Source organism: Schistocerca serialis, chromosome 2 (assembly GCF_023864345.2).
Source record: "Schistocerca serialis cubense isolate TAMUIC-IGC-003099 chromosome 2, iqSchSeri2.2, whole genome shotgun sequence".
NCBI classification, from domain to species: Eukaryota; Metazoa; Arthropoda; class Insecta; order Orthoptera; family Acrididae; genus Schistocerca; species Schistocerca serialis.
The window spans coordinates 300774102-300798261 of NC_064639.1; the positions used below are offsets into that span (position 1 = coordinate 300774102).

General features: G+C 41.0%; 1 protein-coding gene across 1 annotated transcript in view; it reads right to left on the reverse strand.

Moving 5' to 3' along the window:
- The window catches only part of LOC126455921 (sphingomyelin phosphodiesterase-like), a 126782-nt gene that overhangs the window by 84142 nt on the left and 18480 nt on the right, over positions 1 to 24160 (reverse strand). The window contains exon 3 of the mRNA XM_050091679.1: positions 21216 to 21383. Within this exon, the coding sequence (XP_049947636.1) occupies positions 21216 to 21383 (168 nt within the window). The remainder of the gene's footprint in view (positions 1 to 21215; positions 21384 to 24160) is intronic.

Below are 24160 nucleotides of genomic sequence, written 5' to 3' on the forward strand. Positions count from 1 at the left end.
CTGCATCCAAACACTTGTTTGGATTTCCACCAGTACAATACTAGAAATAAAGAAAGATTTTACATTGGCAACCACAGAACAGCAATTTATGAAAAGAGCCCTCAGTAAGCAGGAATAAAATTAGCTAATACACTGCCTAGAGCAGTCATGGCTCTTCCTACAATTAAACTGAAACATCAGCTTAAGAAATTTTTAATAAAACACCCTTTCTACGCATTAGAAGAGTACCATACCTATATGAAGAACAACAAATGCTTTGTGAAATTATGCGAATAGAAATCAGTATACATCTTACTGTAATTTTGTTGTAAATTAATGACGTATTCAGAAGAATGTGTCTTGTGTATTGCGCAAATAACTGTAACCATTACTGTTTCTTTGTGCATGTGCAGTGTACCATTTGATGTTGAATAAAGCTATTATTATTATTATTATTATTATTATTATTATTGTTAGAGAGCTGTGCAGTTCATTTAACAGAAAGAATAATTGTGTTTTACAATATGGAACACAAACAGCCCTTCTTCCACAGTGATACATATATTTACCTTCCTCTGTTTGTAGTTTATTTGTACTTAAAATGGAAGTTCTGCTGCTAGAAGTTCTCACAGAAACTGCCAACAGGTGCTTCTTTATGTGCAGCATTATATCGACACATCCTCCACATTCAATGAAAAAAAACTAATGACACATACTTGTGGTTTCCTTCATGAAAGAGAATTTGTCTTTCATGGTTTTCTTTTCCCCATGTTAATAGACATTATCTAGTCTCACACTTGGCAAACAACAGACAACAGAGCTCATTAAATCAAGCTTGCCGAATCCAGTGTTGAAACTGCCACCTATATCTCATTGTTGTCTGTAACCGTCCGAAGACATTATGTTGTTTGCATCTACTGCAAATTTATGTCATCAGACAGTGAATTCCTAACTACAAATAGAATGGAACACTGATAACCCTGTAACGTTCTTTAACAAAAACTTGTTACATCAGTCCCTCTCATCTGCAGTAGCAAATAATCGTTACTAGAGATGGGCAAAGTGAAACACATAACTGTTTCAAAACGATTGAAACAGGCAACGTGATGTTTTGGAATGCTGTTTCAAAACAGTGAAACAGTTTGTGTTTTGTAATCGTATGGGCCTTCACATTATATCATCTTGAGTGTCTACTGTATAAATATTGTCATAAAAACATAAATGAGGCGCGAGAGCACCAATCATGTCACAGAAAGTATGAAACTTTCACTTACGCATCTTGCCAATTTCGTATTTCCTGCAGCAAATGCACTGCTTTCATGTCATGTGACTTTCGTAGTTTCCAATTGGCTGAGGACAGACCTTGTATGTTTCAGATAATGGATTTTGCTAAACTGGTTCCCCTGGTATTCTAGTGCCTAATTTTGATAGGTTTTGTGAGTGATAATTTGTACGTGCTCTTGAAAAGGCATATCATGAGGTACAATTTATTGAGATAGCATTCTGGGAAGTGAGGCAATGAATTAACATTTACTCACAGTTAAATTTTCCATTGTTTGTTATACAGAGCAGGGTGCAAAGTGACTGGTGCACACAGATCAAAAAATTACCATAAAAACTGGAGGATATAGCACAATGGCCAAGTATGGCAGTTTTTCCATCAAACATTCACAAGCTAGCTGGATACAGCTCATAAGATGTACACTTGATAGAACTGGGAAACATGTTAAAACATTCCAAGGTAACTGAAATGCAGAGATCGGTATGTTTTCTTGAAGTATAAAATCCAGACTAAAATTTAAACAATTCATACAGTGTAATGCCTTTCTGGTACCTATATCATGGCAGATCTGGCTCTACACCACTTATAGTTCTTGCTAAAGAAGTTTGTTTGGTGTACAGGTGTATGGAGTTCCCTCAAGTACTCACAGCAAGCAGATATATTATCATTTTATAATAAACTTCCCCAGAAAATCAGAGATGAAGTAAAGCTGCTGTTGAAATGCAATTTTTATCACAGTATCTGAACAAAAGTATCAAATACCGGTACCATTGTTGATCTGCCTGAGAATTATTTATGATATATAAGTGTAGTGGATGGGTGCCAGGAGGTGCCATATTAAAACTCATTTGAGCTTTTCAAATGATTTATTTTTTCCACTACAGAGCTTCATTGACCTCGGTCCATGTCACAGGCCCCCCATTGCTGAGGTAGCACCTCAGCGGCCTGTGCAACGCACTGTGTTGAGCCGGCCTTTTACGCCAGCTGCAGAGTTCCTATTATGTCAGGATGGCCGTGCTAGCAGCCGACTGAGCAGCCACCGTCACTGTTGACTCCGTACTGCTCCGTTGGGAGCCGTAGACCAGCCACACTGCTGCTTCTTCCTCAGCTGGCATAGCTGGGAATGCGGCGGCAATGACCGCTCCCGTTCTGGCGTACAAACCTGCGGCCCTCATCTTGTAAGTGTCCAGCGTGTGTTGGGAGCTGATACAACTGTCCGTGGTAGTGAGCCGAAGAGCGGCGCACCCTGGCTGGCTGTGGACCACACGTTGGCCTCAGAGGGTCGAACCAATGACTCGCTGTGGACTGGGATGCTGTCGCCCCATCTGTTGCCGTGTGTCGCCGGTAGTGTGACATGCCCCGCCGTCAAGGAAAGCTGCCACACTTGAATGAATCTTGTTAGAAAACCACACCTATTTATACTCGGCTTCGCGGGTGTGTTTCACTAACGCATCACTCCGAGTCACGTATGCCCCATACCACGGTTGCGCTAGTGGGCCCCTTCTTCCTATAGCTTGCGACATGCGAACCGCTGCATTTACACTTTTCAGTGGTTCAATGGCCCCTGTGGCCTCCATTCCACTTCGCAACTGCTGGTCAGCATAACTTACTGCAATCCAGCCCGCACCCAGCTGTAACTTGTGCACTCCGAAATACTGCACCAAATCTAACTTCCCTATCTTAAACTGTGGTGCCACTACATTATTCCCCTCTTCAGAAAAACCTGGTCCCTGGGTCGTCCTTTAACTAACTCTTAAACTTGTTTGGATTGACACTTATGACATGCTTACTTACTACTAGAAAACTTAAATGTGATCTAGTGCCCCCTTAAAACCATGACGTAAAACAAAATGTAAAAATTCCTTACTGGTCAACCACTGCTTGATCAACCCTTTACCTACTCGTCTTATGCCCTCGGTATCCAATCCTCTGGGACTTGGACTACCCTTGGTTCCCTTTTGGAATTAGCTCTCCATATGATCAGAAAGAAAACAACACATAACAGAGTTAAAGCTGCGATGACACATGGCACAGAGGTGCTCAAAATGATCATTATTTGCCATTGCCTTTCCCTATACTGTGCGACATGTTGAACAAGCTGTTTGGCTGATATGCGCCCCTCTTGCTCTTTAATGAACTGGTTTACGGATCTCAACAGACCTGGTTCCAAAGTTTGATTTAACAAGGTCAGATTCTGCCTTGGCAAAAACTCTAAAGTGGTTTCTGGCCAGTACAGCTGTGGCTGTGTAACATTCAATTGTGTGACTCCTGAAATTGACACTGGCAGATGGAAGGTTGGTCCTATTATGTTACACTTAGTTCCATTGATAAAATTCCGCTCCCCTCGAGCTCTACACGTTTTGCTTCCGTAAACACTCCTTGCTCAAAACAACTTGTCACTATTATAAAATTCTTGTAGGGTGGAGAAGATCCAATGCATCCTGACTCATTGCAAGTTCAATTTTGGTTCCACGATGTCCCTTGGACAGTCGATTCCTTTCCACCTGTCTAAAAATAATTGCACCGTGCATGTGTCTGGATTGGTACTTCCCATCCTGGCTGGACATAGCATTACTTTCCCTCTATGGCAGCTTTGTAATTCCTCCCTTGCCATCTCAGCGTATTGGTTTCTAATTGCCGAGATCAACAATACCTCTTTAGTTTTCACTTCCATAAATTTGCTCAATGCTCCCCAATTCACTGGATATGGGTGGACCGTGTAACACTGAAACTTTGCGTTCTTCCCCATAACCGGGAATTGGACCAAAATATACACTCTTGCGCGGTCAGTTGTTACCCTTACCATTGCAACATGTTAGAAAAATGGCAAATTCTTCTTGCTGGGCTCCATTATTAAATATAACCCTGACAGTAGTTCCTTCTGTGCCTTGCGCAACCCTCATAAAGACTGGTCAGGTGGTAACAAATCGGTACTTATCTGGCCTTACAATGCATGATGCAGCACTTCTTGCAGATTTGTTATTACTCCTTGCTCATCCCACACACTGTCAGCTACTCCTTGCAAAAGTCTGGTTTACACCACCCTGCTATCTAATACTTCCAGATGCCCCTGTAGGGTTCCCAGGTTACCATTTATTATGTCTTCCGATGCCTTAGTGTATTCCACTACCTGCCCTGCTAATGCGCGGAGCAACCATGTGTTATTCAGGACTTCCCTTCCAATGTCCCTATCTGAGTTACATGCCAAGCTTCCATTGCCCTACTCTCCTCTGCGAGTTGCTTCACCACTTCCACCGTGTTGTTCAGTTCTTTTATATCACTTATCTCTGGTTCCAAAAACTGTCTTCAAAAATTTTCCCCCTGCGTTCAGCCATCCACGTTTCTGTTTTATCTGTGGCACCACTTCCTTCATCCATCCTACCTGCTTCCGTAGCATCTTATAAGCCTCATGCAATTTCTTATACTCCCCTGCAACTTCCTTCAGCATTCCCTTGCCCTCTGCGCATTGCCTAAGCTCTTCGAACACTTCCTCAATCCTCCTTATTTCATTCCGCATTTCCCATATGTTCCATACCAACTTTAATGCCCACTGGTGACATGACACCACCACATCTTCCTGCCTTGAGTACAGCACACCCCCATCCAGGTGGTGAAGCTGTAAGGCATCCACCCCAATGATGAAGAGATGAATCACAACCACCGTTCACCATTTCAGTGATCTGAGGACAGGGATCACCATCACTCTTCCTCCCTCTTCAGAAGGACTGCTGCCTCTAGCAGGCTCACAATACTCGGAAACACATATAAAATACAATGCCTAATTAATCTACACAAACCCAATGATACATGACACGGAAAAAAAACCACTACAAATACTCTACTATTTTCTAGAACGCAAAGCATACGGAATTTCATGTTGTACTCTATCTTCCTGGTTTCCTCTGTGCATAGCACCTCTCTTCACTCTCTCTTTCTTCCTCTTTCTTTCCTGTGACACACCTGGAATCACATCCGGGCAACCCTTAAATGGCCGTAATTGCCCATTGTGTACTATCATTGTTCTAGTTGGCAGCTGAAGCTGAACATTAATGGGAGATGTGGTTTAACAACTTGGTATGGCCCTTGATACCTCGTGAGGAATTTCTTCATTTTCCCTTTTTGCGTATAAGGGCTGGACAGCATTATCCATTGCCCCACTCTATACTGCGGTAAACTTCCTTTCCACTTCACTGCGTCTTCCTGCCTTTCCAAAGCCTTTGTATTTGCCTTTTGTACCCATTTCCAAACATCCCGAATTGTTCTCATGAATTGACGTACAGATTCACCAGTCCTTCCTGTCTGTAGCTTCACTAAATCAAACAATGACGGCATTTTTCACCTGTACACTACCTCATATGGAGGCAAACCAGTATTTGTATGGAATTTTGCATTATATGTGCGTACAATATGCTTCAAATACTCGTCTCACTGATGGTGATGAGAGTATACATAAAAAATCAGCATCTTCCCAATTGTTCTGTGTACCTATTCTGTCCTTCTGTTCACCTGTGGATGCAACACGCTCATCCTCAACTTCTTTATGTTCAACAATTTACATAGTTCCTTCATTAAATTCGACATGAAGTTGGTCCCTTGGTCAGTAATTATTGTCTCTGGTACACCAAACTTTAAAATCCAGTTATTTACTAACACTTGCACGACCATTGCTGCCTGTTGATTTGACATTCACATACCTTAAAAAATGGTCTATTATTGTCAGAACGAATCTGTTCCCAGATGGTGTTCGCCTAAAAGGTCCTAAGACATCAATCTACAGAAAAAAGAATGGACATGTTGCTTCTGGTAATCGTTGGATCTGTTTCCGACTCAAATCTGCTCTCTGCACACATGGTATGCAATTCTTGACATACTGATTCACATCTCCTTTCCTACCTCTCCACCAATACCTCTCCACCACTCTTCTATTCGACGCTCTACACCCTCCATGACCGGATAACATGTGATCATGTGCTTCCCTTCAAACCTCGTCCGTCAGTTTCGCTGGCACTACTACCCTTGGCCCTAACTTCGTCTCCCTGCACAGAAGACCATCGAACACATTAAACTGTGGCTGTGTTTAATACAATTTACAATCGTTGTCCGCATCCTGTAATTTTTGCCACACTGCTAGGTCATAACCTATGACTTCTACTTTTGCCACCTTCCTACTTAGTGCATCCACATTACCGTGCTTCTACCCAGGCTTGTGAACCATCTCGTAGTTGAACTCACTAAGCCTCACAGCCCATCTAGCGAGACTAGTAGACGGATCCTTCAACCCCAACAACCACTTCAACGCTTCATGATCTGTCACTACCCAAAACCTTCTCCCATATAAATAACATTTAAAATATGTGATTACATAGATTATGCTAAGAATCTCCCTCTCTGTTGTTGAGTAATTCATCTCTGCTGCAATCAACTGCCTAGACACATAGGCTACAGGATGTTCTTTCCCATCAATTTCCTGACTAAGAACACACCCTAATGCTTGATTCAGTGCATCGCATGCTAGTATAAACTCCTTTTCAAAATCTGGAAACACAAGAACTGGACTTGATGTTAACACTTCTTTCAGTTTGTCAAATGCTTTCTGACACTCTTCTGTCCACTCAAATTTCACACCCTTCTGTAACAATCGTGTCAACGGCCGTGATAAATCTGCAAAACCCTTCACAAACTTTCAATTGAAATTGCAAAGTCCAACGAATGACTGCATTTCTTTAACTGTTTTTGGTCCCCGAAAATCCCTTACAGCCTGTACCAACCTTGGATCTGTTCACACTCCGTCCTTACTGATAATACGACCCAAATATTTCACTTCTTCTAACACGAAATGACACTTTTCCAGGCTCAATATCAAACAAGCTGCTCTTAATCTCATAAACACTTCCCTTAACCACTGTTTATGTTGCTCCAAATTACTTGAAAACACTATAATGTCATCCAAATAGACCAAACACTGCCATGGTTTCAAACCCCTCAATACACTGTCTAGAAACCTCTGAAATGTTGCCGGAGTGTTTTTCAAACCAAATGGAATTCTATTGTACTGGTAATGGCCTCCAGGTGTAGAGAAAGCAGTTTTTGGACGATCCTCTGGAGCCACCTCTAACTGATGATAACCACTTGTCAAATCCATTGTAGAAAAGTACTGGCACTGTCCTAAGTGATCCAAAGTCTTTGATATGTTTGGAATGGGGTATGCGTCCATTACTGTCTTATTATTGAGGTGTCGGTAGTCACAACAGAATCTGAGTTTCTTAGTTCCATCCGCAGATTTCTTAGGCACAACGAAAATGCCTGCTCCCCAGCAATTATTACTATGCTCTGTAATACCATCCACAAGCTGCTGATCCATGAAATCCTCAACAATTGGCTGCAAATACCTCGGTATTCTGTATGGTTTATGGTAAACCGGTGCTTCATTCCCAGTTGGTATCCTATGTTGAACTAATGGAGTTGCTGGTAACGGCCCTTGTGGAAAAAATAAATCCTTAAACACCCACAATAAATCTTCCATCTGCTCTCTTTCTTCTCCTTTCAAATGCTTAATTTTGTCACGCAATGCAGTTCTATCGGCAGTTAGTGGTTGATCGCTTCTCCTACCTTTCAAACAACAGTCTTCATCATCTGGCACATCCAAATTTGCTACAAAAACTCCTTTCCTCAAATTCGCACGTTCACGGGAGCTATTCACCCATCATTTCCCTCCTGTACGCGTACAACACCACGTTTCACAAAACAACCCAATGAACCCAAATCTTCATTATCCTCCAATGGTTCAATAACATATACTGTACCCACAGGTAGAGTCGACTGCACACTTACCCAAAGTGACTTCCTGGTGCCACTGGACACACACTCATGCAAATTAAGCCTTAATGCTGATGTACGCGGTTCAATTGGTTTGTTCATTACGTTGAATGCCCCTCGCGACAGCTCTGCATTGACAACAGTTTCCCCTAGCAGAAATAACATTCCACCAAGTTCCACAGTTCGTTGTCCAAGGTCAATTTTGGCATGATGTTGATGCAAGAAATCTGCTCCTAGGATCATGTTGTAGGTCTCGCTTACCCATGGTACTACCTCCATGCATGCATTAAATCAGACTTTCCCTATGCGAAAGTCAACTGTCACTGACCCCAAAGGTGTGACCTCCTTATCCCCCACTCCATGCAGCCTATAACGCGGTGGGTCTAACTTTCTTTGTACCATTAAACTCTTAGTAGCCACTGACACTTGTGCCTCTGTGTCCAACAAAATCTTTAACTTTTTAGTTCCTATGGATCCAACCACTGAACATTCCACCTCTGCATACGTATTCATAGCATTGAAATTAAATGGGAGCTCCTTTAGGTGGGTCTTGGGCCCCCTCTGTCGTTTAATGCTTGTCCACCTTTCCTATCTTCATTTCTCCATCCTCCACACTGCTGATTTCCAGCCCTTCCTCTATTCCTTGGTGACTGGGTACATTGCCTCTGTACATGTCCCGTACGACCACACTTATAACATTTTATACCCGCTGCAAATACTGTTTGCCTCTTGTGTACTCCTGTTGCCACATCTATTTCCTCACACTGAATTGCCAGCTGAATGGCCGAATACAAATCTTTCGGAGTTCCTTCACGCACTTTGCGTGACATATGCGCTGGCAACCCTCTCAAAAATACAAGTGCCCTTTGCTCGGCCTCCTCCAACAGAGCACTATTCGCTTCATTGTTCTGGCCCAACTCATAAATGTACTCATTAATTTCCCTTATCCTGTCCACAAATTTCTCCACCATCTCCCCCTGTCTCTTTGTCTTTGTACTTAACCTCTCCCTAAAGTACCGAGTGCTGTTCTGTTTCTTGTACCTTTGTAAAAGCCCTTCCTTTAACTGCTTAAACTGTCCTGCCGTCCTTAAGGCCTCTGAACACCTTACATATGTTTTCCCTTCACCCGTTAGTCTAATCTTGGCTACATGTAACAACTGCTCATCAGACCAACCATTCATCAAAGCTGAAATTTCCAAGTCCTCCACAAATGAATCCACATCCTCAGATGCCTTGCCAGAAAATGGAATAATCAAACTCCCGGCGGTTGGATCAATCTCCTGCTCCCTAGGCAACAATGACTGATTAGATGCAGTTTCCCACTAACTTCTAGATGTTAATGCATTTCTCAACTGCGTATTGTCTGCTGTCAATTGTGCTATCTTTTCCATTATAATCCGTACCGCTTCTGGTTCCACACACCTTGCGTCCTTGACTCTACCATTGTGTTGCTTTCGTTCTTAGTTAGTCCCGACAAAATCATTTAATTACATGAACAATCTGACTTCCTACAACTCCGTATCATCATGCTCAGTAACATCATACTCAAATTAACACAAAAGTAATTAAACGCCACAAAACACTGTTACACCCTGAACACACTAGCACTTACTCTGACAACAAAAAATACTGTAATCAAAATATCCACGGGTGTACTGCCGGTCTACAGTGTCCAACAGGCACAATATTTCGGCGGTCATACATGTTGCCATCATCAGGTGAACTGATGGACTGAGCTCCTGTGAACGTGCCAACATGGAGATCCGTACGCTATGGCTGCTCAGAGGGAACTGGGTTCGGTCATGGCGGCAGCCAATTTAAATACCCTTGGCCCGTGGCGTGCTCCCTCGGCTGTCCGCGCCCCGCACCCCGCGCCACGGTCGCGCGGTGGAACAGATTGCGAGGGCATCTGAGATGACGTCGGAGTGATGGCTCTGTCTGCCGAGGTTGTCACAACTATACGTTTGCTCGATTTACTTTTGATTATCCCAATCACTGGTTCCCAAGCCTTGCTAAGATTATAGCCACAGTCACGGTTTATGAGGTCGTCATTGGTGCGAATTTCGATGGCCTCTCTAACAACGCTGTCCCAGTATCTCGACATCTGTACCAGAATCCTCGTGCGTTGCCCGTTGGACACTATAGACCAGCAGTACACCCGTGGATATTTTGATTATCAAATAGGCTGGGAGAAACTCAAGAATCAAAAAATACTATGCCCACACAAACATCTAAAATGTGGCTTGGTAAGCCATACTCTAAACACCAACAAGAAAGAAAATGTCCAACACCCAAAAGAGCAATTTTGACAGCACTTGTGACTGTACTGCAGGTGGTGGGCTTGAACATTGTACTAGACAGACAACGTCCACTATTCTGACACCAAATATAGTGGAAGGTGTCATATTAAAACTCGTCCAAGCTTTTCAAATGATTTATTTTTTCCACTACAGAGCTTTGTTGACCTCAGTCCATGTCACAGGCCCTGCAATGCTGAGGTAGCACCCCAATGGCCTGTGCAACACACTGTGTTGAGCCGGCCTTGTACATCAGCTGCAGAGTTCCTATTATGTCAGGATGGCCGTGCTAGCAGCCGACTCAGCAGCCACCGTCACTGTTCACTCCACACTGCTCCGTCGGGAGCCATAGGCCAGCCACGCTGCTGCTTCTTCCTCAGCTGGCATAGCTGGGAATGCAGCGGCAATGACCGCTCCTGTTCCGGTGTACAAACCTGCGGCCCTTGCCTTGTAAGTCTCCAGCGTGTGTTGGGAGCCGATACAACTGTCCGTGGTAGCGAGCCGAAGAATGGCCCACCCTGGCTGGCTGTGGACCCCACGTCGGCCTCAGAGGGTCGAACCAATGACTCGCTGTGGACTGGGACACTGTTGCCCCATCTGTTGCCGTGTGTCGCCGGTAGTGTGACATGCCCCGCCGTCCAGGAAAGCTGCCACACTTGATTGAATCTTGTTAGAAAACCACACCTATTTATACTCGGCTTTGCAGGTCTGTTTCACTAACCCATTGCTCCAAGTCACGTACGCCCCATACCATGGTTGTGCCAGTGGGCCCCTTCTTCCTATAGCTTGTGATATGCAAACTGCTATGTTTACACTTTTCAGCGGTTCGATGGCCCCTGTGGCCTCCATTCCACTTCGCAACCGCTGGTCAGCTTAACTTACTGCAATCCAGCCTGCACCTGGCTGTAACTTGTGTGCTCCAAAATACTGCACCAAATCTAACTTCCCTATCTTTAACTGTAGTGCCACCATACAAGTATTAGGATGCCTATAGTGTAATAATCAAACACAGCACATTTACAAAAATAAACACTCGAACATATACATACATAAATCAGATAATTATTCTCAAACACTTAAATAAATAACATAGTCCAAAAAATTAAACTCAGTGAATGGTGAGCAAATATGTAAGTGTCTTCTGTGTACAACAAATTTGAGAAAAATGTTCTTGTAAGATAGCAGAATGTAAGATTTAGTGGACTAAACAAAATATAGTAAAATACAAATTCAGTGCACATTGTCCAGGGAAGAAGAAAATCAACTGAAATTTTATTATTTAATTTCTGAGTTGATCTACTGTGCTTATTCTAAGTTGTAGTTTAGACATATCATTTTTGCTACTTTTTTCGCTGTCTGTTATTTTTTTCTCTTGCTTTGAAATTATGCGGTCACATGGAACATAGGTGGCCATAATACAAAGACGTTGTTTCATTATTTCAAACAACACATGATTTTTTTTTTCACCACAGCAATGGCTGTTGTGATCTATGTATCAGTGGCATCTTCATACATTTATCAAGCTTGATTACACTGTAAGCACATGGATTGTCTACACTTTGCATCAAGCCTCCTATAGCTTGGTCAACATCTTGCCAAATGTTGCCACTGGTAGAGTTGAATGTGCTCACCACAGCTGGTTTGGCTGGTGGTGGATTGTATGAAGAACACCGAATGGGATTCTGTTGTATTGCACAGCACTTGTTAATTATGGCATTTTTTTTAAATTGATGTCCAGGTTTTGGAAATACATACTCCCTGAAGTGAGGAACCAATAGTGTTGCTTCACAAGTAGTTGCTTTATCTGCAAACTTTTGAACAAGTTTACCAGTTACTGCGTTAATGACTTCATTGCTGTAATCTGAGTTTTTCAGTCTCAGACAATGACTTACCTTTGCTTAATAAGACAACTTTTGACAAGGTTACATTTCTTTTGCTGCTGGTTTCTGTTGTGACTTGCTCAAAAGGAGATAGTATTTCACAAGATTTTTCAGTAACAGACCAGTCTTCTTTGGACAGTTTTGTTTGTGAATCCACACTGAGGATGGCGAGGGTGCTTTGTAAATGCTCTCAGATTTTTTTTTTTTTTTTAATTTTTAAAAAAAGGGAAAAGTCAAACATTTCATATGTGGAATTCCATCTCGTAGGGTAATCTTGTTTTGGTGTTAAAATAGGGAAACACATTTGCTTCTGAATATTGTGTAATTTCTCAAGTGCTCGAGGACTTCTTTTGAAAAATTCCACTATTGACTTCACTTTTGCCCATGTGCCTGTAATTGGTTCAAGGCTTGCTTGCACAGTTAAACTCAGTGTCTATGTGACACAAGGTACATGCCACCATTTGCACATCACTACTGCCTCCACAATATTAGGTGCAAGCTATAATTTTGTTGGTACTACCCCAAGTTGAAGTCACATTTTGTGATTCACTGGAAATGTTTTCAGCCATATGCTTGTCATGGAATTTAAAACTAGATAACAAATATGACTTCAGATTGCAGTTTTCATCAGTGAAGTGAGCAGGCATTGCAATATACTTCTCATTTTTCACAGATAACCATCCATCAATCTTAATGCAGATGTAGGATGCAGCTTGCATTGCTGATCTTACACTAATGTATTGTTGAACACTTCAGAGAGTAAACTGTTGGAGAGTGTTTTTCTACCAGGAGTTACATAGTTTTCATTTAATAAATAAGTCATTTTTCTAAACTCTACACTCTCAGCTATATTAAATAGAAGATATTCTATGACAACAAGTCTTAAAATCTGTTCATCTATTTTGGCTTGTTTGGATGAAGGCACTGGTCTTGATGCAAATCCAGTAATCTTTGTTATCTACCACACTTACCCAGAACAGAACCGGTGGAAGTGGTGGGTATTTCTTGCACAGATTGTTCATCTTGACGCAAAGTCACTGAAATGGCAGACTCTTGAACAGTGCTGTGGAAACTGAACTGGTTTCGACACTGCCCAGATTCATAAAATCTGATTTCGATGCTTATGTCCCAAATGTCTGTTTAAGCAAGAAGTTGAACTTCTTTTAAAGGACAACACTGGTGAGCACAAGTTACATTTTATTTTCTCAAGATTCATCTTCACAATATAATCTCACACTGGGCTTTGTAATGCCATAGCTGAAGACAGAAGAACCAACGCGATCAGAACTGGAGACGGGAGCAAACTGCAGAAACAACAGATAGCTGCTTGGATTCCAACATTCCATTGGTATGGATAATATACCCTTCCTGCATATTTCCATACACACGGAAGGAATGATTATGGAGAATAGGCACATTGGCTATAGACTCACAAACAACGTCACGTAATTCAAATAAATAACAAAATATAAGACAAAAAATTTTTGTCCCCCAAGGTGTTTTGAACCATTACTATAAGTCCACCATGCTTCCCAGCCCTTCCCATTCACCATTAAACCATCAATGACCCATCAATTGAATTGCTTGCAAGTATACGTACATCCAGTTTATGTATACTGATATGTCTAAAAACTGCCACTCTACACACTTATTGTATTCAAAAGTTAGAGGTTTACTTCCGTTTTCTAACATGATTACTGTACATGAACAGAGAAGCGTATGTTATAAGAGATGTGTAACTTAAATGAATGTTTTTCACACTTTTATTGTTTTGGATGCGAATAGTGTGTGTTATTTTATTGTTTGTTAGCATTTATAAAACAGATACTACAGCATTTTGGAATAGGGCAGTCAATTAGAAATGAAGCTTTATTTTCGGAAATCTTGAGCTTCATGCTGTTGTGTGTCAAAAAGATTTCGACCCTCTTGAAAGTGTTTTATGAAGTGGTATGTTAAACGTGTTTCAGTATCTGCGCCATGCCCAAATCTTGTCCAAGACAGAGCAGAATGAAACATCATTATTTCGATGCAATTAGTCTGTTCTAAGCACAGGTGGACTGAAATAGTGTTATTTTGAAACAACGAAACAGTGTCTGTGTCTGGCTCGAGATCGAATCTGGTCCAGCTATCCGAAACAGAATGGAATGAAACATCACTGTTTTGAAACATGGAAACAGTGGCCAAGACTAATTGATATGAATTACAAAGCTCATGCGTAAGTCATTGGCACTGAGCATGATGACAGAAAATCTTCTGTTCACACCGTTCTTCATATTGTGACGAAAATAATACTTCTTTATTCCATCTTTGTGTTTAAGACAAAGCAAGACTCAAGAAAATTTAAAAATCTATGTCCCTGACACTAAATTGAAGTAAAAATAAATAAAAACACAAAGTGAAGCTGAAAAGATAAGGTATATAATAATGTCATGTGACTAAGGCCTCCCGTCGGGGAGACTGTTCGCCGGGTGCAGGTCTTTCGATTTGACGCCACTTGGGTAACTTGTGCGTCGATGGGGATAAAAACACGACAACCAGTCCCTGAGGGGAGAAAATCTCTGACCCAGCCGGGAATCGAACCCAGGCCCTTAGGATTGACATTCTGTCACGCTGACCACTCAGCTACCGAGGGCAGACAAAGGTAAGGTTACTACTGATAACAAAATAAATGGGATATAGGCATCCCGTTTAATATTTTGCAGGACAACAGGTCACATAATGAAAAACTGGTAGTACTATTAAAAACACGACATCTGGTCACCCTGATTTATGTTAATGGGATACTCCACAAACAGTCCCATTAGTGTGTGAATAAATAGAAGCACTACCTTGTAAAATATATCTTGGCTGTTTCCGGGTATCAAGGTGTTACTTCAGTCAGTTTGAGCGCTAACATGAATGTCTCTCAAGTGTATACATTAACATAAGTTCTTGTTTTGTTATATAATATACCACATTTGTTTTCATGTGTGAAGATTTCAGTTGATGAGGTACAATTTACTCTTCTGTATTCATTACTGTAAATTTTCATTACTGTATAAAATAAGAAAAATGTCCCTCACTGACTCATTCCATATCATAGCAGCTCAGCTGCTACTAGGATCAACATAAATCTTTAATAAAAATAACTAAACAAATAAATGTGAAGTAAAAACTAGTTCAGGACTTGAAACACATCAAGCTTTTCAATAAGGACCATAGTTTGTGACTGAAGACATATGTTTTTTGTTTATATTGCATGAATGAAAATCACTATGAATAAAATTAAAAGTTTAGCTGCTCATAGAAAATAATTTTAAACAGCATTAGGCTTAGTGAAAATAGGATTACTAGGCACAATGTTGTACATTAGTTAATTGCTTCTCATTTGTCAACATCATTAATATCTATATCAGAAAAGTTGTAGTTGCTGAAATCACAATTCACATCAGCACAACAACACACCAACAAATCAGCAACTAGTGTTAACTCATGCAGTGTGTTCCACTCATTTCTGCAGAGCACAGTTACATTCCATTTTTCCTGAGCACATGCCACTGTGTTCGAACGGGATACTCTAACTGACATGTTTAGCACTAATGGCCTTTATATGTTAGGGTGAATGAAAGTGGATTCCCCAGGAATACAAACAGAGCCTCTTTGGTCTGAAGTGTTGAGATGATAGATGTTCATATTATATTCTGTAAAGGGTTAATTTTTTATCATCATTTGTAATGGATTAATTGTGATAATTATCGTTTGTTGCATGCCTCAGATATTGTGGCCTGCTGCAGACTTCATACTTGCCTGATTATTGTCAGTCTCTGTGATTTCTCTTTGGTTGTTTGGAGCTCCTGTACCACAAGAAAAGTTCTGGCAAATGTTTGTCACTCACTCATTTCACCGAAGAATTCCTGTTGGGTGGTAATTTTAAATTTTGTTTCTCAAACTGTAAATGAATATTTAATTTTCTGTGTCATCTTGTTATATATAATACTGTTATAAGAATCATTCATACATTCTTGGACTCTTCGTCATTTCCCAGCTCCAGTTTTATGGGTGTGACACACAAGCACTTGCCAATTTGTTCTGTAACTGTACAGTTTCATTCCATGAAATCATTCTAGCTCCACCTCATTTTCGTCATCTCTGTCTTTACTGTTCCCTTGGTATTTTCTTTGATCTTTTCGCTGGTACTTCTGCACTGATGTATTTTCTTGTTTTACATTCTCTGTCCTCACCAACTGGCCACACCATTGCAGTTTGTAATTCCCTGTAACATCAGTAACTGGAGGGCTCAACAGAAATTGTTGTGCTTACTGATGCAAAGGATACTGATAAAGGGGCCAAACACATATATACCAGACACAACTGGGAGCATAAAGCAACAGGCATACAGGTGGTTCAGCACAAACTGCTTACCCGTTAATCTTCCAAAGACTTAAGTTATCCAATTCCAAACAGATGGTGGGTGGCAGAGAGTAGTTCTGGTACCAATATCCAAACCTTCTCCCCCCTGCTGTCCTATTTCATGACCATGTATGTGAGAGGAATTAATATGTTGTCCAACTGTTCCCATAAAGTACTCTCTCAAAATTTCAATAATAAACTGCTCCATGGTCCGCAATGCTTCTCTCATAGTGGTTGACACTGAAGTTCATAAATCATCTTGTAATACTCTGTGCCAGGTGTTCATCAGTCTGGCAACCTGAATTGCTGCATTTATGGAGTGAAGTGCTGTTTATGTGGTGTTGCTCTTGTGCGGCCAGGTTCTGTGCTGTCACATGAACTCTCTGGGCTGAGCAGGTACTCTCGGCTGATGTGGCAGTCTTGCTGTGTTGAGTAGTGTGTTAGGATGTGCATCTTCTGTAGGACAGCAACAGTTTTGTAGTAGTGATTGCCAGAGGTGGCTTTATTGGACCAGTAGGTCTCTCCAATTTAGATGTCACATAGAGTGTTGGATTCCTGCGGTTGTGGAACAAGGTGGATAACTGACTCTTGCAGCAAACTTGAATAATGTGAGCTATTTTAGATTGCTTGTCTTTTATCTTGGTTGTTACCAGTGTAGGTAGCTACTGTCATTGCATTGCTGCATTGGGATCCAAGTCATTGATTTGGTTGCATGGTTTGCACTTGCTCAAGTACAGGCATTGTGTCTGTTTGGCAACATTTGTGGATGCCATGCTGAGCAGCTTTCTGCTTTGGGCAGTTGCTTTGCACAATTATTTATTTAACTGTTCATGAAGTTGTTTGCTGTGTGTGCCTGTACCTTCCTGCTACAAAGTAGTGCAGTCTTGTTGTGAATGAATGGTTTGCTAATGTTGTTATGGTTATGAAAACTGATCTTCTGCATAAACTTTTGCCTGACTCAAAGAACAATATACCTATGGATTAAAGTGACTGTGGTTAAGTGTGTGATTCTCACCAACCATGGGTGCTGCAGATAAGGTTGTGTATTATTTATTGCTATACAGTGTTGTTAGCATAGAACATTTGTTCACAAAAAGTTGTGTGAGCCTTGGGTAAGCAATTTTCCTATGCACTGGAATTGTTTTGCTACCTTGGCTACAAAGCAGTCACTTCTAGGTCACTCTTGTGCTAGTGGCTTTAGTTCAGTTCACGATAGTAGGCTGTTGATGCAATTTGCTTGTGGTACTCCATCTGGTAAACAACGAGATATTTTGCCTATTGTGTTCATGTTTTAAGACTGAAATCAATATTGCCTGTGTGTGGGTGAAACTTATTAAAACATTCTGCCGGGCATTATTGTGGAGAGGCTACCTGTGGGTGTACCCAAACAGTGGTTTATGTCCTCAGTGCTGGCTATTGTGAACAGTGTTAGTAGCAGTGCTTACAGTTGTTTGATTTGGTTACATGTAATAAAGTGCCAGCTTTCTGGTTTCCTAGCATAAACTAAAAGTAGTGTGGCTGCACTCAAATATGTTTAGTGAGCTCCGTAGTTGTAGTCTAAGGTTAATTTTCTGTGTAAAATCTGAACGGTGAATAGGGATAGGCCCTGACAGATAATTAAGAGATTATATACTGTGGTTTTTCCACTGTAGGCTAGGCAGATTACTAACTATTTAAATTAAGTCATTTGTAATACCAAGGCCAGTGCCAGAAACCTAGACCAGCCTCGTATTAAGTTATTTGCAAGGCATGCTGTCGAGTATGAGTAGTGCTTTTACAATGTGGATAAGTATACTAGCAGGTCAGATTGGTAAACTTAAAACTAGGCAATGGGTGTTATTTGAGTAGATGGTTCATGTGTAGTCATGTGTGTGTTATATCACAGTGATCTCTTGTATGTGTCTGTGTCCAATGCTTGATTAGCAAAATGCAGAGTGCTCTAAAGTTACCTGTACAGATTTCTAGGACTTGAAGAGGGGACTGGGTAGACAATAATTTGAACTGGAACCTATGTCTGAAAACATACTGTGTTTGTTCTATAGTTGTTTGAAAACATGTTTGCTAGGTAGGTGTGCAATAAAGTGGTCATGGTAGGGAGGAGGAAGGGCACTTATGTCAGGTCAGGTGATGTAATTTGACATCTGCCTATCTGTTCTACCTTTCCAAGCTGATGTGAGCCTCATTCACATGTCTATGAATGTTAAATCAATGTGGTAGAGTAAATATTTGGAGAATACGCTGACATGATCCTTCTGCATGGTGAAGCACATGGTAATGAAAGAGCTGCTCATTGCCTTAATGCCAGACTCCATCGCATAGCCTTTTCATCACAACTGTGCAACGGCTTTGAGAAAGGGGTACCTTCACTGTCAGCAAGCATGACTCAGTACTCGAAGGAGATGCTACCACCCGAACTGGTTTCACAGTGTTTGTGAAAACTGATTAGGTTTTCTTTTTGTTTCTTTGCTTATTAATGAGAGAAATTGTAAAACAAATGATGCATTGGGTCATACTTAATGAAATACTTGTAAAAGTGGTCGTCTTACTAACATGTTTTCAAATGACTGCAGCATTTACCGACAGGGGGTTCCCTCAGTACTCTCTATAAGTCCCAGAAGTTTGTAAGGAGAATTTTAGAGCACCCTGTATACACAAAGGAGTACCATTCACATTTTAAGCACAAAGCTCCAGTTCTCTTCAAAGTACGGTCAACTTGCGCAACTATACTTGGCTAATCTTTTGTCCCATTTTCAAAACATTGTTGAAATTCATCTTTTGTGATGCTTGACAGCATGTCCACCATTTTACATTCATCCTGGCAACATCAGCAAAATGCTTTCCTTTCGTATCACTTTTCATTCTCAGAAACAATAATGAGTTGCACTGGGCAAGGTTGGATGAGTATTCAGGGTGAGGAAAAGGAGTCATGCTATTTTTGTCACATAGACAGGGCTGTGTGAGTAGGGGCACTGTCATGGTGGAAAAACCAGCCACCTGACTGCTACAAATCAGGCCACTCAGGCTGCTTCCAATGCACACTCTTGTGCAGCGATCTTACAAAGCCTGGTTAATGGTCTGACCCTGCAGAACAAACTCTGAACGGAAAAAAAAAAGAAAAATCTTGCACTGGCAGCTTGATTGCTGCTTTTATTCAGGATTGTAAGCACCTCTTCATCTGAAACAGATTTATGGCCATCAATGTCTTTCATCAAGGCTCCAAAAATATGGAAATCACTTGAGGAGGGATCAGGACTGTTTAGAGAATGCGTAATGGCTTCCCAGTGAAACTTCTGCAGCATTTTGAAAACAACTTTGGCAACATATGGACAGGCCCACATGGTTTTTTGTTTACTTTGAGTACACTGCAGAAGTTTTGCTGGGAAGCCTTTTACATTCTTCATACAGTCCAAATCTCTCCCTATGCAATTTCCATATTTTTGGAGCTCTGAAGAAAGACATTAGTGGCTGATGATTTGCTTCCGATGAAGAAGTGCACAACTGTGGTTCTATAGCCAACATTTTTCCATGAAAGCATTGACTGCCTTGTCTCACAATGGGACAAAAGTATTAACAGTTATGGTGATTGCTTTTGAAATAATAACTGTTTACTTACTTTTTTCCATCTGTCTTGTTTCCATTTGACTTCCCCTTATATGTAAACATATATAAAGTAAATTACGTATGATTCCCATGATTCTCAGTGTGAATGGATTAGTACTAGCCATAATTTGTTGTTAGTACACATTACAGCAGTGGCTGCTTCTGCCTGTTAATGTGTAACTTGACTTGTTCCACATCCAAGAAGTCTCCCCTTCATGATGCAATTTACAGAACACAATTGGTAAGTAGTGGATATTTTTCTAGCAGTTATCCTCTTTGTTTTTCTTTTTGTTGTTGTCTTTCTTAGGCTTCTGATTTATGGTTCTGATGAATTTAATTTCTTCAACTTTTCTTAGTGGATTTAAAGATTTGATCCATAACTGTGTTAAATGTTAATGGTGATAATAAACTTTTTATTGAGCACCTTTCCCTATTACAAAGCTCTCAGATCTTTCATCTGCTATGTGACCACAGCTATAATATTGTTAGTGTAACATTTTATGGCATTATTGTTCATAAATTTCGTGATGGTAGTGGACTCTGAGAGAAATGATATGACCCAAAATATAAATTACTGTATAGATATGTCTATGGTAAACTGATTCTGTAGACAAAATTAACAACTGCCATTGCTGAGAGGTGGTTTACCTGACCATTTATATGGCAACTATCTTGTGCCCTTATATTAAGTATATGGCATTTAGTTTCATTTCTATATGCTTCTACCACTGATTATCACACTTGTTCAACATTATTTCCTTCCTTGCCTTGCTTGTTAGGACAGCTTCATGGAATACTAACAACAAGCAACTAGTAGGCTTTTAGTTCTCACAAACCTTAACTCATTTAATTGCACAGAAAATAGTCATTCATAGCATAAGTGGTATTCTTTTCTAATGTTTTGTCCACAATTATGTAATTTTCACAATTGAAAATGTATTTGTAATATTTCCAAAATATGTGCATACTTACAATACTTCCCTCGATGTTGCCTCTGCAGACTTCCTCAGTCTGTATGTTGAATGTGATACAAGCTTCCAAGAGTAAAGCTTCTAATTCATCTTTTGATTTCCCACTCTTGTAATACTCCAGTACTGCATTCACAAATACATCACAGAGTACACAAGTGGTCTCCTGGTCCTGTAACTCAGAATATAAGGAGGATAACAAGCAATGTCTTATTTATTACAACAGTTATTAAATTTTCCACCACAACAACACTTGCATCTGTGTAAAATCACAATACATAGTAATTATTTTGAAATTTTAGTAGTGGATATCTTTTGCAAAGGTTTTGTCATGTGTAGGTAAGTATTCATATTGTAAATGCACATTTATATTTTTATATTGGGTAAAATTATGTCTACTGGTTCTATGTTTTATAATACTTCACAATTCTGCACTTGCTCTCAGGCAAGATTTTGTTTATGTGACTTGTGAATACCCCTCTTGAAACCACCAATATGATTTAAGTTGACCCCATAATGTGCCATTATTTAGTTGGTTGGTTGATTTGGGGGCAGGGAACCAAACAGCAAGGTCTTTGGATTAGGGAAGGATGGGGAAGGAAGTCAGCCACGCCCTTCCAAAGGAACCATCCCAGCATTTGTTTGAAGTGATTTAGGGAAATCATGGAAAACCTAAATCAGGATGGTTGGATGTGGTATGAACAATTGGCCTCCTAAATGAGCTCTGTGTGCTAACCACTGCGCCACCTTGCTCAGTCCACTATTTAGTATTTGTAGCATTCTGTGTGAACAGTAGCCCACAGCCAAAAAATAGCACCCCTAGTGAAATGAATAAACATGTCACAGGCCTATTTAATAAATTTAATGCTGATGAATAATAGTTTGAAAAGTAACAAGAAACAGAATTCCATTAACAGCATTTTTTATTATTTTGCTAAAGTCTTTGGTAGCATGAGGTTGCCCTCTTTGAATTTTAGTTGCTGTGTAAATCTCTACTATTATGGCAAATGTTTGTATATGTAAATGAAACTATCTTGTATATTCTGTTGGTTGACTATGCATTTGGCATACTTCTAAGCACTGAATCTGGCACTGGTGAATCATAATGTGTTATGGCGACGTGTATGATCACCGAAATATTGTGCCCGTTGGACACTGTAGACCAGCAGTACACCCGTGGATATTTTGATTATCAAATACTCCGGGAGAAACTCAAGAATCACATCATACACCTTTAAGGGGAGGAGATGTACCGCAGCATGAAGAAATTTGAAAAGTTGCGCCACCGTAGATGTCGTTTGCTAAGTACTCTTGCCTTTCTAAAGAGATGTCATTCCGAGAATGTTGTTCCAAGTTTTGCTAAGGTTATGCATCACATCGATTCTGCAGCAGCTAAAAGAATCAAGAAACGAGCCAGCCTTGCATTGGTACGTGAGAGAGTGCAAGTCACCCGCCGGAGCCTTGAGTTTATCTCACAGGAATTACTCAAACTACATTTGCAACTGGCTAGTAATTTCACTTCTTTTTCATGGTATTGGATTGATGGTGACACCTGGGTTGCAGCTGATTCCGCCCATAAGAAGGCAACGGGACATCAAACAGCTAAGTTCTCACGTCTCCTTGACAAACCATCTCTGCAGGTTCCGTGCAAGACTGTCATCAATTTGAGTGGCATGGTGTTGAGTGATGATGCGGTATCAGTTTTGCAGAAAGGTCTCAACTTCGCTCCCACCCCCAAGTTCACTCCGGTCACAGAAATTGTTAGTGCTGTTGAAGAGGTTGCAGCTCGACTTCCGTCTGAATCAGCTGAGGAAATACGTCGTGAAACTTGTCGTGCGTTGACGAAATCCAAGCCGATGAAGTCAAATATCACCAGTAAAGAGAGGGCGGCCATTCGTGATCTGAGGGAGCTCTCTGAAATTGTTGTCTTACCGGCTGACAAAGGCAATGCTACAGTTGTTGTCTCCCATAAGGACTAGACTGATAAGATGCAGAGCCTGCTAAATGACGTATCCTACCGGAAGATCGGCGTTGACCCTACAAAGAAGGTGGAAAACAAGACGAGGTCGCTTCTCAAGGACGCAGATTTACCAGAGGGTGACGCCAAGAAATTGTTACCCCAAGGTCCGGTACCGCATAGACTACATGGACTCCCGAAGGTTCACAAAGAGGGGGTACATTGTCAGCAACTTCAGGGCACCTACGTATTTGTTGGCCAAATACCTGATGGGAATATTAAGTCCTTATGTGGGTAAATGCCCTCATCACATCCGTAATTCCATGGATTTTATTAAACGCCTTGATAGCTTCAGGTTGGATGAGTCAGATATCATGGTGAGTTTTGACGTCGTTTCCTTTCCTTGTTTACGAGGGTACCCCTGCAAGAGTCACTGGAATTGATTAGTCAGAAGTTTGACGAGAAGACCACTGAACTTTTTAGGCATGTCTTGACTTCCACGTATTTTCTTTTCAATGGAGAATACTACGAACAAACGGATGGAGTCGCCATGGGTAGCCCACTCTCATTGGTGGTAGCGAATTTGTACATGGAGAACTTCGAGGAGGAAGCCCTGTCGTCATCCGAATGGAAACCTACTTGCTTTTTCCGTTACGTGGACGACACGTTCGTCATCTGGCCACATGGTATGGATAAACTCCTTGATTTCCTTACACATCTAAACTCCATACACCCCAACATCGAATTCACTATGGAGACTGAAACGGAGGGTAAATTACCTTTCCTTGACGTCTTGGTCAAGAGAAGGGCTGACGGCACCCTAGGTCATGGGGTGTATCGGAAGACAACGCACACTGATCTGTATTTGCACGCAGACAGCTGCCACCACCCTTCACAGAGGAATGGGGTACTTAAAACTCTAGTACATAGGGCGCGCACTATCTCTGACACAGAGAGTCTACCCCAGGAATTGGAACATCTGAGAACTGTAT